The sequence below is a fragment of the Falco punctatus genome, assembly GCF_963210335.1.
Source record: "Falco punctatus genome assembly, chromosome: 14".
In the NCBI taxonomy this organism is placed as follows: Eukaryota; Metazoa; Chordata; class Aves; order Falconiformes; family Falconidae; genus Falco; species Falco punctatus.
In genome coordinates, this window is record NC_137594.1 from 13,717,938 (window position 1) to 13,739,227 (window position 21,290).

The 21,290-nt window shown below is 43.0% G+C and overlaps 1 protein-coding gene across 11 annotated transcripts in view; it reads right to left on the reverse strand.

Annotated features, from left to right (window-relative positions):
* Nucleotides 1-21,290, reverse strand: part of ZNF536 (zinc finger protein 536) — a 354,573-nt gene that overhangs the window by 100,627 nt on the left and 232,656 nt on the right. Inside the window, exon 9 of one of the 11 annotated variants that reach the window (XR_013931899.1) lies at nt 11,676-19,371. The exons of 8 other annotated variants lie outside the window; for them this stretch is intronic. Coding sequence is in view for 2 of the 3 variants with exons in the window: in XM_080410812.1 (XP_080266938.1) it covers nt 19,337-19,371 (35 nt within the window). In the remaining variant the exon portion in view is untranslated. Of the gene's footprint in view, nt 1-8,483; nt 19,815-21,290 lie in introns of those variants that run through there. 2 more of the 11 variants (XM_080410812.1, XM_080410804.1) reach the window with 2 other exon arrangements.

Below are 21,290 nucleotides of genomic sequence, written 5' to 3' on the forward strand. Positions count from 1 at the left end.
TTTCTGGGTTTCTGAAGACAGGGGGAAACTTTGAAGCATTTAGCAGTAGCCTTTCCTGCGCTCTGACAGAAACACGGTCAGATGCATGATGTACAAACAAGACAGCACCAGTTGTTTCAAAGTCTGCCTGCGTACCTCAAGGATCTTACTTACCAATATTCAGATTTATGCCAAACATAGTTACAAATTGAATTTTGGTATTCGCTTTCAAGTTAGCACATCTGTATTTGCTTATTAGGCTCTTCTGCCATCCATAGCGCTATATACAATTCTAAATTTGAAACGTATACAGAGACCTGCCTTCTCCATTGGAGCAGAGAGATTCCTTTCTTCTACAATATAAGATGCAAAAAAAAAAAAAATATATAAAAAAAAAATCCTTACATGAGACAGCTAGGAGAGAGCAAGCTACCTCTCTCCTGAAACATACGCTTACATGCCAACTGTTTCTTCTTCCGACACATAAATCACTTATTCAGTCACAAGTTGTTACTGAAATGTATTTATGCTCATCAAGATAGATCTCCATTCATAACACACAAAACTTTTCTGCCTATTAGAGAATTTTAGAACTTTATTCATGTGTACTCTGCAGACATAACACCTTTACTGACCCTGTTAATACACCTACTGCCAGCTAAGCTTACACAAGATAAAGAGTTACGTTTTCCTGGGAAAAGCCCATTAAAGCCAAAAGAAATTGCCTGTCTGCATTTGCATCCACTGTTATGGAAAAGTACAAGGTGGAAAATATAGACTTAAGGTGGATGCAGAAGTACTGATATCAAAGGTGTACATATAGTGAGCAGCATCCCACACTCCTAGTCCTGTAACCGCTATACTCTGCTATACAATAACATGTGATTTCCTATTCAAAGTAATTACTGATGAGGGCAAATGTTGAGTTTTTAATGGTGCCCACTGTAGGCAGCAGAAGGTTCTAAATGGGAAATAATAAAGACTTGGTCCTGAGAGATATACCTGTCTATAGATTTTGCTTAAGAAAATTAAATAGGGCAAATAAGGTACATAAACATAAAGTTTGCAGAAAACGAGGATTAAACACTTTGTCTTAAATAGACAATGCCTGAAGTTTTTCCTCAAAGGAACAATCTTCTACTCATTGCACATGCTGTCGTCACAAGTGGAGGAAGTTCTCCATCAGCAGCAGCCACCTGTGCCCAGCAGACAGACCCTCTGGCTTCCTGCACCAGGAGATGTCTGATGCACAATCAGCTACACAAAGAAAGTAAGCTCAACAGCTGTTACGCTGTAGCGTGCCCCAGAACATACCCTAATCCTTTCAAGTACTTTCAGAACCAGCTATGGATTCCGTAAGTGCAAGCTGAGTTACGGGAGCAAAGCAATCTGGTTTTCCTTCTTTTTTTTTCTTTTTTTTTTTTTTTTTTTTTATGTTGTTCAAGTTTCTTCCTAGGTATACATAGAAATTAGAAGTTGCCCCTTCTTTTTGGTACGTACAGATGCTCATTACTAATTAACACGGTTGAAACTGACCTGAGAACTGAACTGCAGCTAGTGCTGCCATCTCATCTCTTGTTCTCTGAGCTTGCACTACTGATTCTGGAAGTGGGAAAGGCACAGTTGAGCATGTCAGGCAGAACGAGCACAGCATTTCAAGCTTTATTTTATACAGTCTATTGCTCTTCAGCTTCCGAGGTCGATTCCAAAAGTTGGGTGTTACTGTAGGTCAAAACCAGAAATTAAAGAAGAGATGTGTGACTCTCTGGGCAGAGGGAAGAGGTGTTTGGGGAGGGCAGGTCCCACGGCAGGGCGGACGCAGCCACTTGAGGTAGCCAACATAGCATCGCTGCCCAGCACCCTGGGGAGAACCTGCCCCAAAGCTCACACCCAAAAAAAAGCCTACTCCACTTGGAAGAAGGGGCTCTGCTTGGCATCCCCGGGAGGCGCCATGGCTCCCAGGGGCATGACCACCCCGAAAGGGCATTAGCTGCTCTGCTGCGAGGTACCGTTCCCAAATTGGGGTGCCAGCAGGCAGCGCGGGAACAAAGCCTGGTGGGATGCCCACCTGCCCATCGCCTCCTCCATCCAGCAGCAGGGCTGGCTGGGGTGTTTGCCTGATTTAAAGCATTTTAGCACTTCGTAAAGCAGCCCTTAGCAGGCCACAAAGTTTATCCATTTCCATATGACTTGTAAACAGCAGAAGGGGGAAGTCAATGCTTTGCAGAGGGAAGAGCAAAGGTTTCACGTGCTTCTTACAGAAGGCAGCAGCTGAAGGGGGAGCGAGGGCTTCCTCCAGTGGCTGCAGCTCCATGGTGGCTGAAAAGCAGGAGGAGGTATGAAACCTGGCCAGCGCCAAACTTTATTCACAGCAAACCATGTGAAACAGATGATAAACCAGCTAATTTTATCTACGTATGGGGACTGACTAGAATGAAAATACCTGCTACTTTCAATAATCCACTGGCATACCCACTTACTAAAATAATGAATAATAGTAATTATTAACAAAAAATGCAGGAAGCTCCACAAAGGCTGAGATAAAACACGATGCAGAAAAAAATCCCACGATACAACTGACCAGAGGAAGGTCAGAGCACCAGCAATTACAGACTGGTTAGACAAAACATCTTTATCCAATGATTTATACTTTCATGAATCAACCAAACCCACTTCTAGTTGTGCATTAAATGAGGTTACGATTACTATTACCGTGCAAAGTTGAACAGTTTTGTTCAGCGCTGCCTCAGCATACAGGGAGACAGAATACAACTCAGAATACCAGAATTGAGAGTGTCTGGTGTTGTACATTACCATAGTAAAAATATGATTGAACTGTGGCTGGCAAGATCTCAATGCTTAATCGGATATCAGCGTACTGCAGGAATACCAGCATATGGCATTCCATATTCTTGATCTATGTAAGAGTTGCCTTTTATATAGCTCTTGATATCCACAGACCTCAGACTGGGTTTGTACTCTTTTACACGACCGTAAGCATTAAAAACGTTATAACTAAAATGTAAGACTGGCATGCACCTGACTTGGTCACGTGGTTTTATGCTAATATACCATGTTAATGAGCTATACTAGGAATATTGAAAATGCAATAGCATCTTAATGCAATATTGATAAAAGACTGACATTCCTGCTCATTCTGTCTCACTTGCAACAGCGTCTGGCAAATTATTGCTATATTTTCATGATCATAAACTTAGAGGAAACATGTTCAGGGTCTGTCAACAGTTGAAAATGTATTTGCCATACATTTGTGTCTATCTTCTTCATAAAATGTTTAATACACTGTGTTTCGCAGCACAGTTTATATTTCACGTGACCAATATATGAAACTCTGTGTAATGCAAGATCATGTAATAGCTATAGTAAACCAAATGTGCAATAATATTTATATACATCTGCTTTGTATATAGGGTATTCAGCATGTTTGGCCATACGCACAAGATTCAGTCATGTGTATATATAGTAGTGCAACATTAACTCTTGAAAGGCTTGAAGTAACTTTCTTGGGTTTTGGTTTTGTTTGTGGAAATGGAATTGTGTGAAGCTTGCCAGGCCTCTCACAAGGAAAGTGGGATGGAGAGGCAACCAGCCTTTTAATAATGCTACATTAAATATCCAAGTATTTTCACTATTCTGAGTATAACCCCATTAACATATTATGAGCATGATAATATACTTACAAACATACAGCCCATTTCAGCCATCAGTTTACCAAAGTTCTATTTGCTTTATAAATAAAACACTATGAGAAATTATTCCATAAGATTAGGAGGCAAATTCAGCCTCTGTGTAATTCAACAGAGTTTAAAGGATTGCTCCAAAGAAGAATTTGGTCCTCCAAATCTAATGTATTCAAGAAGGAGTTTCGAGAAAAACCGATATTTTTTTTTAACAAGAGTTTTACAGATGTCTGCTAAAACCTTAATAGAAGCTTTGAGCCAGAGACTCCTATAATTCAACCCCTGAACTTTTGAACAACAATTTTATTTAGAAAGTTGATTTATTCATAAGTAAATAGGATACAGTGTGGATGAAGTACAAGGGATCAGGAGGCAGTTATTAGATTTATAAGTACAAAAGCCTCACTGTTGCAGACAGTGGAGGCTCAGCAGTTACTGTACCTTTCAAAACTAATATGTAACCATATCTGTTTTAAAAGAGTGATTCATATTACTCCGAATGCATGAGAAACTCTTTCTCATCCCCACCACAGGAAACTTGAGTCTGATTTTAATGAGCTTCAATTGGAATGTGGCCTTTGAAAAGTAGTGCATTTGAAAAGATGGAACATTAAATTTTGTAATGATGTAAAACATCTTCAATTTTTGACAGGACAATGGTGCTTATTGTGCTTTATGGGCCCAGTGGTGATTCAAAGGTCACTTTGTATATGACTCCACAGACAGGGGCAGCAGTGAATGAAAATTAGGTTACATGTGATCAGCTTTATTATTAATCAGATGAAAATGGATTTTTAACATTTTTCTAATGAGCAACTGAGAAAGAAGAAAATACCATGAATAAAACTACAAGAGGGAACAGCAAGACCGAAATGCACGATGTGTGTAACCAAACTAATGTGTATTAAATCTGAAATCCTTAAATACTGTCTCAAGAAATAAAATGCAGCTGCATATTTTTGTGTCATAAATATATAGAAAACTGCTGAAATACCTACTGTAATTTACTATCTCTGTCCTTTGTTTATAACTAACTAATGAACTGATTTCTTTGTACAGTATATTATAGCAGCACCAGATAGCTCTGCTGTGGTTAAGGTTGTGTCAGCGTTTCCATTATAAATCCTGTTTTTCAGGGGTTTATAACTCAGCTGTAAAAATGCAGCCCCGGCTAAAACTTGGCGCACAAGGTCTCTGCCAGGAAGCACATTTATTTTACAAATTTCCCCAAAATGTCTCTCGGAATATTCTGGTATTACATGAATGTGAATTATACAAATACTGTAAAAGTTTACTAGTTTAGGACTCTGCACTTGTTTAACTTTAGAAACAGGTCTGATAGGAAAAAAAAAAACCAAACAACCAAAAAAGCATGCACCTTTAAAACATGACAGGCTAACATGCCTTCACTCTGGAGAGAGAAAAAAATTAATAACATTTTTTATATCTTTTGAAACATCACGCTTAAGCAGAGCGCTGCTTTTTCATACCCTGGAATATACCCTGCTAAATAAAACATAGTGTTACAGAATTCGATTGTCGAACGTTTACCGTTGGATCTACACGCTGCGAATGAACTTGCATTAAACCTTGCATTAATAAAGTGCTTGATCACAAGAAGCCTGTGTGTCTAGCTTTGTGTTTGGCTCAGCCAAATGCCATTTAGCTATCAAAGTCCTGTTTTGATTAGCAACTAGTGCCAAGAAGCAGGGAGAGGAGTGGCTTGCAGAAACGAGAAACACTTCTTTTTGCAGTTAATCACCCAAAGAGAAGCAAAAAAACCTCAACCAACAACCAACAAACCCACAGAACAGCAATGGCTGAGAAGCAAGTCCAAAAACAGCCCTTCTGACAACAAAATACACCGCTGGTCCCCATCTTGTCATCACCAGGACTGCTGGGCACTGCTGTGGAAAGCTCCCGGTCAGGGCTGGGGCAGTGTGATCTGAGGCACCCTAATTTTCAACTTTGGAGGAACACAGTCGTTAACGTGCCTCAAAAGAACGACAGAGAAAGAATGCAATGGCCAAGTTACAACAGCAAAAAGCACCGGTCAGCATAAGCGATGGTGTTATATGAGAGGCTGGGAGTATTTTCCATCTTTCAAACAGATTTACTGGGATATAAATGGGTGAGTGGAGGGGGGGCAGCAGATGGCAGGGTAAAGAGCACTGCAATCTCCCTCCCTGCTCCCTTTCCACAGCCCACACTCCCAGGCTCGGTGTGGGGGGAACGGGCATGTCCTCCTGTCCCGTTTGTGCTGCCTGTGCCCAGCCTGACCTGAGGTTTCCAGCCCTGGGCTTTCCTGCAAGCACCCCACGAGTCCGTACAAGGGTGGCTGCTGTATCCCAAGCAGAGCTGCTATCCCTACCCACATGGCATTAGAACTCAGAAAAGGTCCAAGTCAAACTTTTTCATGTCGCTCCTTCTATTTAAAATCTTATTTCTGCAGGTAAGCTAGAAACCAGAGAGCAGCAGTGATGGTGGAGGTGCAGCAGAACCTGGGCAGCACCGGCTGTTGGGCTGCTCTGAGCACAAAGCTGGGGTGCCCCAAAAAACTTCACCATCCCGGCCCAAGGACCACCACCACGGCTGCTCCAGGCACCGTGGAGCAGTTCCCTCCCAGAGCCGCTTCTTTCTGAGGAACGCCTGAACCTGCAGGGTATAGAGAGTTTCTTGCACAAGCCTTCCCATGTCCCTGTGCATCCACGCAAGAGCAACCACAGCCTCGGCCTCAGGCTGTTGAAACAAAACCACTCCAGCTCCAGCACAATTCCATTGTCATGGATATTCCAATCCCCTCTGCCATGGGAAGTGCATGGGAGAAAAACCACTTAGGCACATTCAGGACTGTTCTCTTTAAACAATAAAAAGAAGAAAAGACTGCAAGAACAAATGTGCTGTAGCTTACACCGAGTCACAGGTCACTTGCAGAGCTGCAAGTGAGCAGATTCCTCCCCCAGCACCATGAGTCCCTGCCACGGCAGAGGGATGCTCTGCTGCAGCTACAGAGCAGTGCTGGCCACGTCAAAAGCAAGTTCCCGGTAGAAGCAGGAACGTTTGACCAACTGGTGGCTGAAGACACAGCAGCTGTCAATAAGACAGACAGACCAAATGCTACTGACAGCAGAGGGTTCGAGGGGAAGCCACCGACACTCCCCACGCTCAGGGCTGTGTGGCAGCATCACTACCTGCTACGAAGCCAGGAAAGGGGCTGCACGAGGCTCCTGGCCCTCCAGCCCCACCGGGTGCAGACAGGAGAAGGTTTCAGCAAGGTCTTACTGTGGTTCTAAGGCACCGCTTGCTCTCCTGCAAAAAGGGTGCTGTGGTAGCGAGCAGCACCCCGGTTTAATCAAGCGAGAGATGAGAGCAGCAGGACCTGGTGCCTGGTTAATGATGCACGGCTGCTCCGCTGGTGCTTCGTTAGCCTCTCACCCTTTCGCTGCAGTAACGGGCTGGGGAGCCTTACCCAAACAGACTTTTATATAGGGTATTTTCCTGCTTTCTGGCTTATTTCTAGGGGAGAGATACAGGGATAATTAATTTTCCATGTATTTTATCTGTTTGTGATTCTACTCCAGGGAGCGCAGGGAGTACTGAAGCCTGTTGGTACACTTTGAAAGGGAAGAGGGGGGAAGCAAGTCTAAGATGCATATTCTGTTAAATAAGGCTGTAAAATGGACCTTTGATGGCTCTTTGGGTCAGTTCCTGATGAGTATTTATTCCATTGGCAATGGTCTCTAGGACTATCCCAGGCCACAGTATTGATGTATGTTTCTTTAAGAATATACATAGCATTTGCAGTAAAATATAGAGGATATGCCATCCTAATTTTTATTATTAAGCTAAATAGCCATGTAAAATGTGTATAGCACATTGGCACTGATTCCTGCTGTACTGAGGCTCCTTTGTAAAATTAGTTAATTAGTTCTCCCCCCCCGCCCCTCCCCCCCCCAAACTTTGCTTGAATAAATTTGTGGTTAGCACAAGTATGAAGAATTTTGCTTTTCTTGGCTAATTTTTTCTCTCTTCCCCCCTTCTCAAAGGAAACTTCACCCATCTATTGAGACAGCACTGTTCGCTTTGGATAAAGATGACTGCCTGAAGAAGTAACATTAGCAAAAATCTATTTTGTGTAGCAAAAAAGCTGCTCATACTTTCTCTGAAAGTCCATCACGGCATAAGGTGAATAAACAGATTCTGCAGGCTGTTATAAGCTTGTTAATTCTTCAATAAATTAGCCACGAAAAAGTGTTAATTAACCAGTAAAAATGTTTAGGGATTCTTGAGAAAAAAAGCATAAGCACTGAAAAAGTGTATACTTAGCGATATGTAAAAAATACAGGTTTTTAACTCAGTTTCTGAGACTTTTACAACAAAGTGCAGGGAAAGACAGATGAAATTATGTTCTGACTACATACACTGAATAAGCCCAATGGGAACCTCTGTATATAGTTATCAGTGGCACTGAAATCTGCTTAGGAAAGCAACAAGTCTTTTGTTCTGTTGACAACAGTTATTACAATTAATTCATTTTGTGATTGGTATTTGCACTGAGTGACAAGGTGTTATTTTACCTCAGTAAAAGTTAAAATGGTAATACCTACATGCGAAATAACACTGAGTTTGCTATCACTCAATAAAAGAAAAGCCCCTTTTCAGAAATGCCTGCTCAGCCACCACTCCTGCAAACCTGAAATATTAGCATCAGGCTTCTCCCTCTCCTCTTTCCCCAGATTTGTTTGGTTTTGCTCTTCTAAAAGTTTCTTTTTTCTTTTTCTTTTTTTTTTTTTTTTGGGGGGGGGGGGCGGGAGGATAAAAAAAATTGTCTACTTTCTGTTAAAAGACAGAACAAAACACAACATAGCTAAAGGCGTCCAAATGCTGAGCTGCGTCCTGGGGCAAGGTGCCCGCTCAGATGCAGGAGCTCTGGGAGTGGCATTGCTGAGGGCAGGGCACAGCGGCCCCCGGACTGAGTCCCGCCAGCTGGACTTCAGCAGGGGCTGGCACAGTTCCTTGGGGCTGGTGGGCTGACAGCATCCCCTTTATTGGAGCAGGCGAGAGGCAAGCCCAGCCATGAGCACAGTGGTCTTCATGCCGTGCTGCCACGGGAGCAGTGAGAGTCCTTCAGCCCTGAGCCTGCAGCGCTCTGTGCTAGTGGGATGCTGTCTGCCCACCACCAGCACCGCGCACAACTGGGGGCTTGCTGCCATCTCACTCCTCGCAGGGATGTGGGAAGCATCCAGCCCTGAGCGATCCTGGGCGGGAAGAAGAGGGTTCCCTGCCACTGGAGGCAGGGCAAGGTGCCAGGAGGACACTGGTGCTGTGTAAGCCACGGTCCTCCAAGCACCAGCTACGAGTTACAGGGCTTCAGGGCTACTGCAGGTGCTGCCGAGACCTGCCCGTCTCACACGGCACCTGGAAAGGCCTGTGCAGAGGCTGAGAGACCCTGAAAGACGTGCAGCTGCACTGTCCCACCGGAGAAGCTGAGAGCCACCACCAGTACCTCTTTCAGACCCAGCACAGCCACGCCTGGCCCTGGCCCTGCTCTGAAATACCTGTACACATCTGCAGAGGAGGGGGCCCTTAGCTGGCCAGAGACCCTCAGCTGCCCATTTTTAGCACAAGAAACACAAAACAGGGAGCGAGGAGCATTAGGTGATATAAATTTTACCTTTTGTAGCGGGACCCAGCAAACCAAGGAAAGTTTGCAGCGCTGGCAAATGGCAAATAACCCATTAGCTATGGATAGTTCAGCACGTCTCTACTTTTATTATAAGTTAGCCTCACTAAACCATTGACTTAACAGAGAATCATTATAAATCCCCATTTTGAATTTTTTTATTAGCCGTATTTATCACCTTCTCAAAATCAATCCTATATTTTTAAATTAAAATAAATGACTACTTGTACTGCAATCAATATTAGTACATTTCCCTTTTTTAAAAGGAGAAAAAATGGAATACAAAGAAATGTCCTTCTTTGGCTGTATCAATCCAATTTCAATACAATTCAATATTTAATAAATATAATCCTCTGTGTCTGTGCAGGGAAACATCATAAAAAATGCAAAAGGTTTCCTGGTCTCCAATAACTTGCATGAAACAAAGTGTTTCCTTATTCCTTCCATAAATACTGCGGTCTTATGCTACTGGCTTTTTCTTCCTGCGTATTAAAAAGAGTTTGCTCTGATTATGTATAAGAAAGGGCATTTACATATTTCATGATTAAAAATGCTACCTACCATCTCCAAAAAAATTACCATCTTTATCTCTTTGTACTTCTTTGGCTTGCTGTTTTTGAAAGGGCAAAAAAGGAAAAACCTTATATAATACCTAATTTGTACATCTGTGGTTTCCCTCTGACTTGTGTAGGCACCATATGTTTTTAATTATCATAATAGCCTTAAAGAACCTGTTCAGTGGGAAACACATATGATCCTTTTATTACTGGTTTGTAATTTAAACAGTTTTAACAGAAAAGGTCTGGCTATAAGGGACTGAGAGGCACAAAGGTCTAAAAACCCTGTTATTGACCTCTGAAAGCATGAGTTCAGATCCCACCCACCGAGGTGGGACCCGGCTCTCCCGCCTCTGACAGAGGTAATCAGTCGCATGTGAAACGGCTCTTCGGGACCTTAAAAGACATAATCTCCAATCTCAAATGACTCAACGTTTCAGTCAGCGGCTGACACAATGAAACCGGGGTCTATAAACATTATCGCGCACCCGATCTGCGCTTTCTTCTCCCTGGCGAAAGCTTGCAGAGCGACGGTGCCCTAGGAGAAGTGCGATGAACGCCAGAAGCCCAGAATTTCAGCAATTCTCATTAGTTGTTGCCCTTTCCAATTCCTGGTTTTGTCCTTTATGCAAATGCAAGACTGGTGAGCACGCCAGTCTTCCAGCCACGGGAAACAGTCAGATATTCGGAGGTAGGAATTAAATTTAACAAGTTCAATTCACTCCTGATTCTGGACATCTAAACACATAATCAGTCTGATAATGTTATTAATTATCATCCAAGTGACAACCTTTGACACTGGCATGCTCCCACAACTTTCCTACTCCAATAACTCAAACAGAAAATCGTTGGCATGAAAACCCACAGTCTTATGAACAGAAATCGCAAATAAGCAGGCACTGAACATACAACTGGGAGTGAGCAAAATCCCCCTTTTCAGAGAGAAAGCAGAGGCTCACACAATAGCTCAGTCACTTGACCCAAAATGAAATTCTGCACAACTTTGTCCCAAAACAGATAATTTACACCCCAAACAAAGAGATGGGGGGAGAAGAGGGTGGGGAAGGGAGCCTAGCTAAAATTACACTGAGGCTGGAAGTCGTTACGGCTCCATCTCGGGAGATGGATGGTGTCCTCATTAGAACGAAGCTTTATTTAGACGGACGGACAGAACCCTTATTAGAACATTAGACTGAAAAGTTTAAATGTCAGGAAATACAAAATTAAGATTTTGCAAATAAATGCTGACTTGGAGGAAAAAACTCAGAGCTGCCTGTACAGATCCCACTGGAGACTTAGGAAAAATGAAATCACTCGGGAACAGCAATCTCCCCTGCCAATCTAACCCTTCGAGGGTATTCCTGGAAACCTCCATTTCACAAAAGCCGGAGGAGATCCCACTTGTTGGGCAAAGTGGTTTCCCTTCATGATATAATGCTATTGGTTCCACCCCTGACAGCATACTGAGCCCTGAGGGAAGGGAGGACTCAGAAGGTGCCTCTTCCCACCACCCGTTTAGGGCAGGGACCCCAGGCTGGGGAGCCCACCCAGAGGAGGATGTGCTGATCTCTGAAATCCATTTCCAGCAGCACAGACCCCAAAAGCTGTGCATCAGCCATTCCTTGCCCTTCCCTGTCTCGCTCCCCATCCCCAGGCCCTCTGCTTTCTCCGGGGAAACTCAGGTATTTTGCAGTGATGGAAAAACAGCTCGATTATCTTGCATACAAAAAAGACAGTCATTGTTTTCTGTTTTACCTGAAAGCTAATGGATCTTGGGATACCAGACGTGGATGCTCAAAATTCCCTCTGGAGCCTTTCTGGTGATTTGTCGTCTCCTGGTTGCCTTTGGTGCACACCGGTCTCTGCTGAGGTAATATGTGAGCTATTGCACACTAAAAGCAGATTTTTGAGAGAGGAAGTGCGTGCACACACACATACACCCAACGCCCACCCACCCAGGCACCCTCCACCCCCTCGTCCTGCACCTTGCTTGCAGGTCCTGCTCCAAAGCACAGTGACCTGAGGAGGAACTTCCCATCTCAGAGGCTTCAGTGATTTGGGTGGAAAAGACAAGGCAGGACTTGCTCCTGAGAGAGGCACAGCACTGCCGAGCTCTGCATGGTGCAGTCCCTGTCCTCTTACGCCAGGGTCATGGGAAAGAGCTGTGGGTGCTGCTGGCCTCTGCACCTTGCCGAGACAGACCCAGGCAGCTGGCGAGACAGACGTGCCGACAGAGGCAGCCATCTCCACTGGCCCCACCAGAGCTCCCTGTTCCTCCCGGCGGCAGCGACTCTCGTGTGGCACAGGCTCACCCCTCTGCATGCCATGGCCTTGTCCCCTTTGCCAGGCTTTAGGTCTCTGCATCAGACTTTCTACTGGGGCCAGGAGGGGATGCTTATGGAAACAGAGCTTCTGCTGGGATTAGAGAAATTTAAAAAAAAAAATCTTGTATTTGATCTTCTAAATAAATACATATTTTTCTTTTTTTTTGGTGTTTGGTTGGTTGATCTTTTTTTCCAGTATGAATCCAGTGAAAATCTAGATTTTCTTTCCCACAGCTTCACCTACGACATCATTAGGAAGAAGTTTTCTGGTGAAATAGAAGTGCTCAGTATTTAACTTGCAGCACGGGGAGGAAGGCAGGGAATACCATGCCTTGCAATTGTGCAGCCAGAGGATGGTCACTCAGCAGGCAAGCCCTGCTCTTGCACAGACAGGTTTGTGTAACTCTCACGCCAGCTTCTAAGCAACTGACTCTGCCAGCCACCAGCAAAGGAGGGAGCACCAATGTACCCCACCAGAACGTATCTCCTCGCCTTTGGAAAGACACACAGGATCCATCATCCATCCATCTGTTGAACTCACGTCCACCACCACCAAGTCAAGTCAGCCTAGGAACCCTCAGCAAAGTGCTTCCATCTTGTCCCCTTCTCCCATACATAAACGAACACAATTCTACCTTAAGAGAAATCCCAGTTCTGGGCCTGAGAAAACTCTTTTCTTTTTCTATTTAAGGATCTTCCTTTCACGGTAAGGATCCTCCAAATTTCCAAAAAGTGGATAACAACAATACCACTGTGATCCCATCTGTACACAGCAATGGCACTGTAATGCATAGAGCATAAAACACCAAATTCCCACAGACAGCATCTGTCTTACTACAAACAATGGACCATTATCTTGTAAATAATTCTGATTAAGCTGCAGCATTTTCCCCAAACAAACAGTAGGGGAGCAGAGGGTGAGGATTTTTCTAGTGGGAGTGCCAGTTTTCTCCCTCCCCAGCACTGACACTCAGTTTTTTTATTCAACTGATTGCCCCCCTCCCCTCCTTGCACTGTCTCCCATGGCTTGGTTTTCATCTTCTGACCTTATCCAGCTGTCAATCATTTTGGCAACTAAAGAGGGAGCCGTCATGTTAATGGGATTCCCACCTCTATCCTTTGGGAAAGCTTTTCTGGTTTGTTTTTCTTTCTTTTTCACCCTTTTTCTTTTTCACACCTTTTCCAGTTATATAATGATCAGCAAATACACCCATCAACCCTCCTGTTGTTAGACAGTTCTTGTGTTAGAGGACGGAAAAATCAGCTGCACCACTCGGTGCATGTCGGTGCTAGTCAGTTTGGGGATGTCTGTTGTGCCGGTGATGCGCCTTGGTGTGTTTGGCATCTGGGTGAATGTGGCATGGAGCAGACTTCGCTGAGCAAAAGCTGGTGCCCTCCTCAAACTCAGCTGGGAGAGCAGAGCCCTCAGCTGCTCGTGGCGGGGAGAGGGCTGGGGGCTGGCCGGTCCGTGCCGGTGGGCTACCTGCCCACGCAGGACCAGCACGCTGTGCTCCTCCATGCTCCAACTGGCAGGATAAACCAGCAACAGGTTTACCAGGAAAATTTGAAAGGATTTGAAAGAAAACCAAGTGCACAGACCAGAAGAGGGTTAGCTGTGCAAAGAGAGAAGTGAAACATGACACAATTAGGGCTAATGTGGCAGTCCTTTCTCTGAAGGTCCACAAACTGACCTACGGGGCAGCTGTGAACTGACAAGAGCCACCCAGAAATCCTGCATTTTGTCTTTCTCCTGTTAATTTCAACGTACAAACCTTTTCTTATATGTCTCTTTTGATAAATGTCACATCTCTATATGGCTGAAGTGTTGGTTTTCCTTCCCTGCATCCTCTTAACTTGCCTTGTTATTCATGTGAGCTGTTCATGATCAAACACACTTCCTGGCTTGAATAAAAAAAAAAAAAATAATAATATAAAGTAAAGCAGCAAGGACTAATCTAGGTTGGTAACATTGAAAAGCAGGCAATAAAAAATTTAACTTACAAGTAGCAAATTGAAGTCACTGCCATTCAATTAAAACCCACACAACAGCCAGTTCAGCCACCAGACCAGCGAGCGCGAGCAGGAACGCCAGGACCTTCTGAGCACTGCGGGGACCGAACACTGAGCATCACCCTGACACTGAAAAGGAGGGGACAAAGCGTGGCAGACAGCATGGCAGGTCCTCAGTCCTGACAAGGGCCTGCTCACGCAGGCACAGGACAGGAGGACCCACAGGCTGGCAGCGGGCTTAGGGCAGACAACGCACCAGACATGTTGCTGCGCCATCACCTGCCTCGGGCACCGGTGCTGCACGGCTCCACAAGGCGGCTGGGGCTGGCGTGCTGCAGCGGTGGGTTAAAAACCAGCGGCTCAATGCAGCTGGCACTCCAAAGAGCCCTGAGGTCAAAATTCATGGATTTGGTGGAAAGATACTGTGGCCAAAATATGGCAAATCTCCGGCAGGTGCAGAGAGCCCCCGAGCGCCGGCTGCGTGTGGCAGGTGGGGGCTGAGGCTGACAGTGGGTCCCAGCACAGGGCTCGCCACACCGTGCCGCTCGGGAAGTCGGGGTCACCAACACTGCTGGGATATCGAAGGGATACATACACCCAACATATATTTTCAATGTGTGTTTATTTTCATCCATAAATTTTTATAGCTTACTGTAGTTGTATCAGAGAAGGAAGCATTTATACACCGAGGACTTATATAATGTTCTTCCTCTTCAAAGTGCTTTACAAACATTAATTAATTCATTTATCCTCACAGCACTCCTACCAGGGAGATAAGTATTATTATTTTCCATTTCACAATGGAAAATCCAAAGTGGAAAACTTATGTTTTTTCCATGGTCAGCGAGTGAATCACAGGCAAACCTGCAGGAGGAGCGAGGGCTGCCAGCTTCTGAACGTGAGCCCCCCTCCCCAAATCTTATTTACAAGACTCGCGTTCTGCCAGAATCATGGCACATATCGGGATATGCCTTGGGTTTTTCCTTCAGTAAGAGATAATTAAGGAACAATTCCCTCTCTGATCCCCAGCATAGCATGCTATTTTCTACCCCACTGTTGCTCTGCGAGCTGAACAATGGCTGTTCTATGCAGGGGACGGCGCTACAGACGCCCCGGATCAGAGGAGATCGGCTTAAAGAAACTTGCTGGCCTGTGTCTCCCTCCACGGACAATGGGGCAGGCGAGGCGGCTTGGGTGCAAACGCCTGACACGGGGGCAGCTTCAGGAACACCTGTTTGTAAATGACAGTGCTCCGGGCAGGAGCATCTGCTAGCTGAAGTCACTCGCATCCAGTGTACCTATCTAGAAATATCATGTACCAGGAAAATTGTTGTGGTTTCTGGTGTTTGGTCTCAGTCCTAAGTGTATTCCTTTTACATTCGTGCGGGAGGGATGCACAGTGCTCCTGCTTCACCTCTGTGGTGCTGCTGTAAAAAAGGTGTAAAAAAAGGTGTTCCTGTCTGCTCCTTGCCAGCAAATGTGTGGCTGCTTCAAATGGCAATAACAGTTAGCGTGAGCTTGAAAGGCTCAGTTCCAAGGCATCTCAAAAAATAAAATTGTGACCAGGTCTTCTAAGGAAGTGTTTAGATCAGAGAACTTAAATCAACATCAGGGATGAGAAATTGGGGAAAAAAATCCTGATTTTATAATTTCTGAGAAAGACGTGTTTCACCTGCTACAACCCTTGTTAGTGAAGGCCTTACCCACCCTGTTTTTTTCCCCACTAGTTTATGTTTTGACAATAATAAAAATGCACAAACCCCCCAGACCTTCTAGGTAATTTCCTAGCTCAGAAAAGATGAATCATCAGCAAAATAAATGGCCACATTAAGACAGCGTATTGCAGAAGACGTGTCCATGTCCTACTGGGGAAAGGCCCATACCTAGACATTGCTTCAGAACAACCAGAACAATTGTTTAGTGATAAATGTTTTTCGCATATGACTCATCAACCCTTGAAAACAGGATTTCTTATATAATACAAGTGCTGACACAGCCTTCACTTGAGTGGTGTGACTGCAGCTGTATAATTACAACTTTAGATGTGATGTTATGGACCTTAAGTTACGCCGTTCAGACAAATGCTCCATTGTATTACAGAGATATTTTTTCCTTAGTCATAGTGCCCACAGGACAATAAGGACTATATTCACAGCTCACTGCATAGAAGTTTAGGCATGTAACAGCCAGCGGTATTACACAAGATGAGATTATACCCTATGGGGGTTAAATGGATTCATAATTGTCACTTTTTCTTGTCTTTTTTTTCCTTTGCTTCTAGTTGATACTTTTTTGGAAGTGCTCTCCAAATGAAAGGAAGAACAATATCACACTGAGTCTGGATAAATGTTACAGTTGTCTCACAAATGCTGTATTATTTCTAGCCCTTCCAAAATAATATAATTGTCCTACTGCTGAACTACAGATTTTTCTCAGTATGACACAGAACACTAAAATGTCAGGTCCTGACTCATGGTGTTTTGGTGGAATAAATAAAAAGTATCAATATGCTATTCAAAACTGACAGCATTAACGAAGATGTGACACTGGGAGCCCTAGTCATGTTTTAGCTTCCATGGCGTACTCGGCGGTGCACCAAACAACAGGCCACCTGTTATGGGACCCATCCTGAAAACACTTACCATAGACCTGAGTGATACTACTGGGACCGATGCGACTGGATGCTTGTTATCCTATGCTTGCTTTATCTTGGGTAAATTGTATGTGGGTCTGAGGAGGAAGGCTAGTCTCAGGATGCTTATCGCACATTCTTTCCACGGGGGAAAAAACCCGAGAGTTCAGTGCTATCTGCAGTATTGAAGACTGTGACTTAATGTAAGGCTAGGCAAGATTAACCAAGAAAGATCACTCACGGGTTGTACGCTCCTGGTATTTCTCCACTGTAATAGATGTATACCCATTACTCACTAAGGCTCTATTTCCAGCTGCAGGTCTGGACCCAGATATGTAGGTCACCCTGGCCAAGCACCCAGGCACTAATACTCACACCTTTAATCCATCCCACATTACTCATTTTTAACCCAGTGGCCTCCACAAAAATTTCTGCTGGATTATAATACTGACAGAGGAGAAACAGTTCCCACATTCCCAAGATACTTTCTGTGACAGAGGAAACAAGTCTAATACCCTCCCTTATATACCTGCCTAACCACACACGGCATCATTCTAACAACAAACTGCTTCCTTAGAAGACTGCATTTTTAATAAATACCCTTTACAAGGCCAACAAGGAGCTTTGCAGAGTTTGCCTCTCAAAGCATCAAAGAACTGTGGATTGCATGAGTGGTCTTTGGTCTACCAAAAGGTACAACAGTTTCTCAGAGGTTTGTTGTTTTTTTTTTTTTTTTTTTTAATGAATTAACAAAATGACTCAAAACTGCACTAATGGTTAACAGCTTTTTTTTATTAGCAACACTGAGATAAGTTATTGAAGCATTTTAGTATTGTTTTACATTCCATTCAGAAGTGACCTAACTTGTAACTCCATATACATTTAAAGATATAGTTTGACACTTATTCAGAAAGCAACAATTATTAAAACTTACATACCTTCATTACCAGGAAACCTTAATATATTTTCTAATTACTTCCAACAATACTCTATTCCAAAGCACATGATAACCCACTAGAAGTTTACACATTTCACTTCAATCACAGGTTTTAAATTGTGGATGTCAGAGTGCTGTTCATTGAATTTTACTGTCTTTCTTGGTTAATATTGGAAAACCTGGCACAATATATTAAGCTAGAAATATTGCTTAAAGAATATGAAAAAAGATAACTACAGTATTTTTTCCTGCTAAAGCATTACAAAATACAGGACCATTAAAAACTCAAATAGAAATGACAATAAATAACCTTAAAAATGTTAAGAGAATTTTCACTCATACTAAAGTCCATTGCCAACGCTTGCCAAACACATAAATAACAGAACATATTCAGGACCTCTATTTTTGTACCATTATGATGGTTTGTTATATATTGTGGATGTATTGTGTATACATATATTAATGCTTACACTTAAGGTATATATCTTTTTCTTTGCTGAAACAATTAATAAGCCTCAGGTAATTATTTAACCCTGGTACTACAGGTAGCTAGATAGGTGGGAGTAAACCTCAGAAATTCCAGATATGCAGTACTGTGCCTAGCAAGATCATCTCCACATAAAGATAGCCTAAGTTCCTTAGATTACAAAGATGGATTTGGTTATTTATTTCTGAAGGCCTGTAACATAAAATTATAATTGCTGTCAAATTAGTTGTTTAAAATTGGCCTCATAATAGGTATTAATCGTACACTTAGTTTTGACTTACAAGAATGTCTAAATTGTTCATGTTTATGAGCAGTTATAGGAAATACTACACCTCAGACACAAGGATATATATTCCTGAACCAAAACACAAACCAGAGCATTGTCTCACTTTGGAAAGACCTGGAAATATCTCTATGCCTCTGCCTAATCCTAAATTATAATTTAAATTTGACCTGGATATGACAAAAACAATAAGAATATATTGTTTGGGAGATTAAACTTAGGGTAAAATCATACAGCTCTAAGCTTACATCATTATTTTGTCTCTGCAAAGAAAAGAAAAGCCTTTCTGTGCTAGGGATTTGCCTTGGTGCGGCTGGCCACTGATGTCTGAAATCAAGGCACATACCAAGGCCTCCTTTTGCAAACACAATCCCCCTTTCAGATCTGGTGCTAGGAGGGACTGAATGCCTCCAGTTTCACTGGGAATAGAAGGTACTCAGCACTTACTTGTATCAGATATTTGAGGGGTTAATTTCCAGGAACGTAAATGGAATGGGAATGTTACACCACAATATGAAAAATGGTAAGAAATAAAAGTTTTCAAGAGTAAACAAAACGGTGGTACTGAACTTATCATCTGACCGATTTCTGATACAACAAAATACAATCAAATCAAATTACAGGAATAGAGCAATGAAATTGAAAGTCAAACAAACATAGGACCTGATTCTGCAATCCTTAGTCATGTAAGTAGTCCCACTCATCGAGAATGAGGGATGCAAGACTGGGTCCTTAGCTTCTGCTTAGGAAGTCAATGTTGATTCAGACAGTATCTTTTCTAGCCAAAAATATGCAGCAAAAGGAAAGTAACATAAACAAGGCTAAATGTCAACAGTGTTTGCAGACTTACAGACACCATCCATTTGTTTGTACTGAAATGACTAGCGAACCATTTGGCAAATACAATGCTATTCACAGACCGGCCCTTTTATCCAGCAACACAAACTTCACTGGATCACTGGCATTCCCAGTTAATTAAAAAAAGGAAGCAAGCCATATGAGTTTGGTTTGATATTGCCATGTAAATGGCACTGCGACATCCAGAAGTGTGGCTGAAACCCAGGCACGGGTCCGAGGCGCTTATTTCCCATTCAGCAGTACAGTTCGTACAGCAAAAGCAGGCCTTGACCCTCCTAACTGAAACTAAAGAAACCTCTTCAAAATCACCATCGTGGGGTAAAGAAAATTCTGCAGTGAAACTTCTGTATCATTTCATTCTGCCTTGAAGGAAAAGAACATTCTGGTTACTCCTTCAACTGCAGATCAGGACAAACCGTTGGGTTCCTTAAGCGCCTTACAAGATACTTTAAAGGGGCAGGAGTACTACAGTTTCTGCAGCAGAACCTTCCATTGCCTTGTAGCTGTCCTTTTGCTTCTGTTTAATACGGATTGTTTAATTTAAGAGAGTTACAATAAGGATTCAAGTGAAGCCACTATAAACAATTAAAAATCTTTTTCTGTATTTTATATGTTGGTGGTAGTTCTGAAGGGGTTAGCATTATAATCTTTTTGGTTTTGACACCTGTGGCAATAAGCGATTTACAACAACTAAATTCACTATTTAAACACTGGGGTAGAGCACTATAATTATGTGACAATAAAGCTGTAATAATCTGCCACAATTGATCTTCCCATTTGCCCAGCCCTCTTGTCTGTGCCGCAGTTCCACATTTGGAAGGTATTTCAGAAAGTTACAATGCTGAACATTTTAATAATTCTGTTCAATGTTGAATGCTTTCTGCTCCAAAGGAAACCAAACGTGCTCAGCCCTTTGCAGGATCACTCCAAAGCTGCTACCGTACATCAGAAGGACCCTGCTCTGTTTTCATACAGTGAAAGAAGTGATAATGGGGTGGAGCCTATGCCGGAGAAAACAGCACTAATTGCAGAGGAAAGCAAGCATGAATGGAAGCAAATTAGATTTATAGGGACAACATGGAACTAATACTTTTGGACATCATTAAGTGTGAGTTCAATAGCACTAAATGGTTAAGCAACCAGCTAATGCTCAGGACTATCTCTGGCCAATAGATCTGTAGCCCATCGGCTCTTCTTTGAAAGCCTAAGTATTCCCCAGCAGAAAATGCAAGTAGGGAAATTTTACCATCCTAGACACAAGGCAGAAAAATTCAAAGGGGAGAAGAGAGAGAAAGGAAAGGGTCTGGTCATAAATAGATGCTCTGCAAATCACATGTAAATTAATGACTTGGAACTGGAGGCAGAACATTATTGCAATACAACTACATGTATATGGGAAGACAAGCAGAGAAAGAGAAAAGCATAAATGGAAAGGAAAACAGATTGTCCAAAACTTAAATATGAAGTAGGTCTAGAACTTCCAACCATAACTTCTCAAAGAGCAAGGTCTGTGAAAGCAAGTATACGGATGCTCAAGACAGCTACCAAGCCATGGAGCCATCATCTGGGGCTTCCCCTCCACACTGGACTACTGGCTGCCAAGCAGAAAGGAAAGGCACGTCTTCTTCTTAGAAACTGGGTGGTAGCAAAGATTAACAAGACTGGCTCCTACGTATAGTCACTTGAGACTCCAAAACCAAGTACAGGTCAGGAGTAACTCTAAATTCATCAATGTTTTTTTGTTTTGGTTTGGGTTTTTTTTTCTTTCTTTCTCTTCTTTTCTATTCTGCTAGATATATAAAGGAGAAATATTACAAAAAATTGTGATTTTTCTCAGCA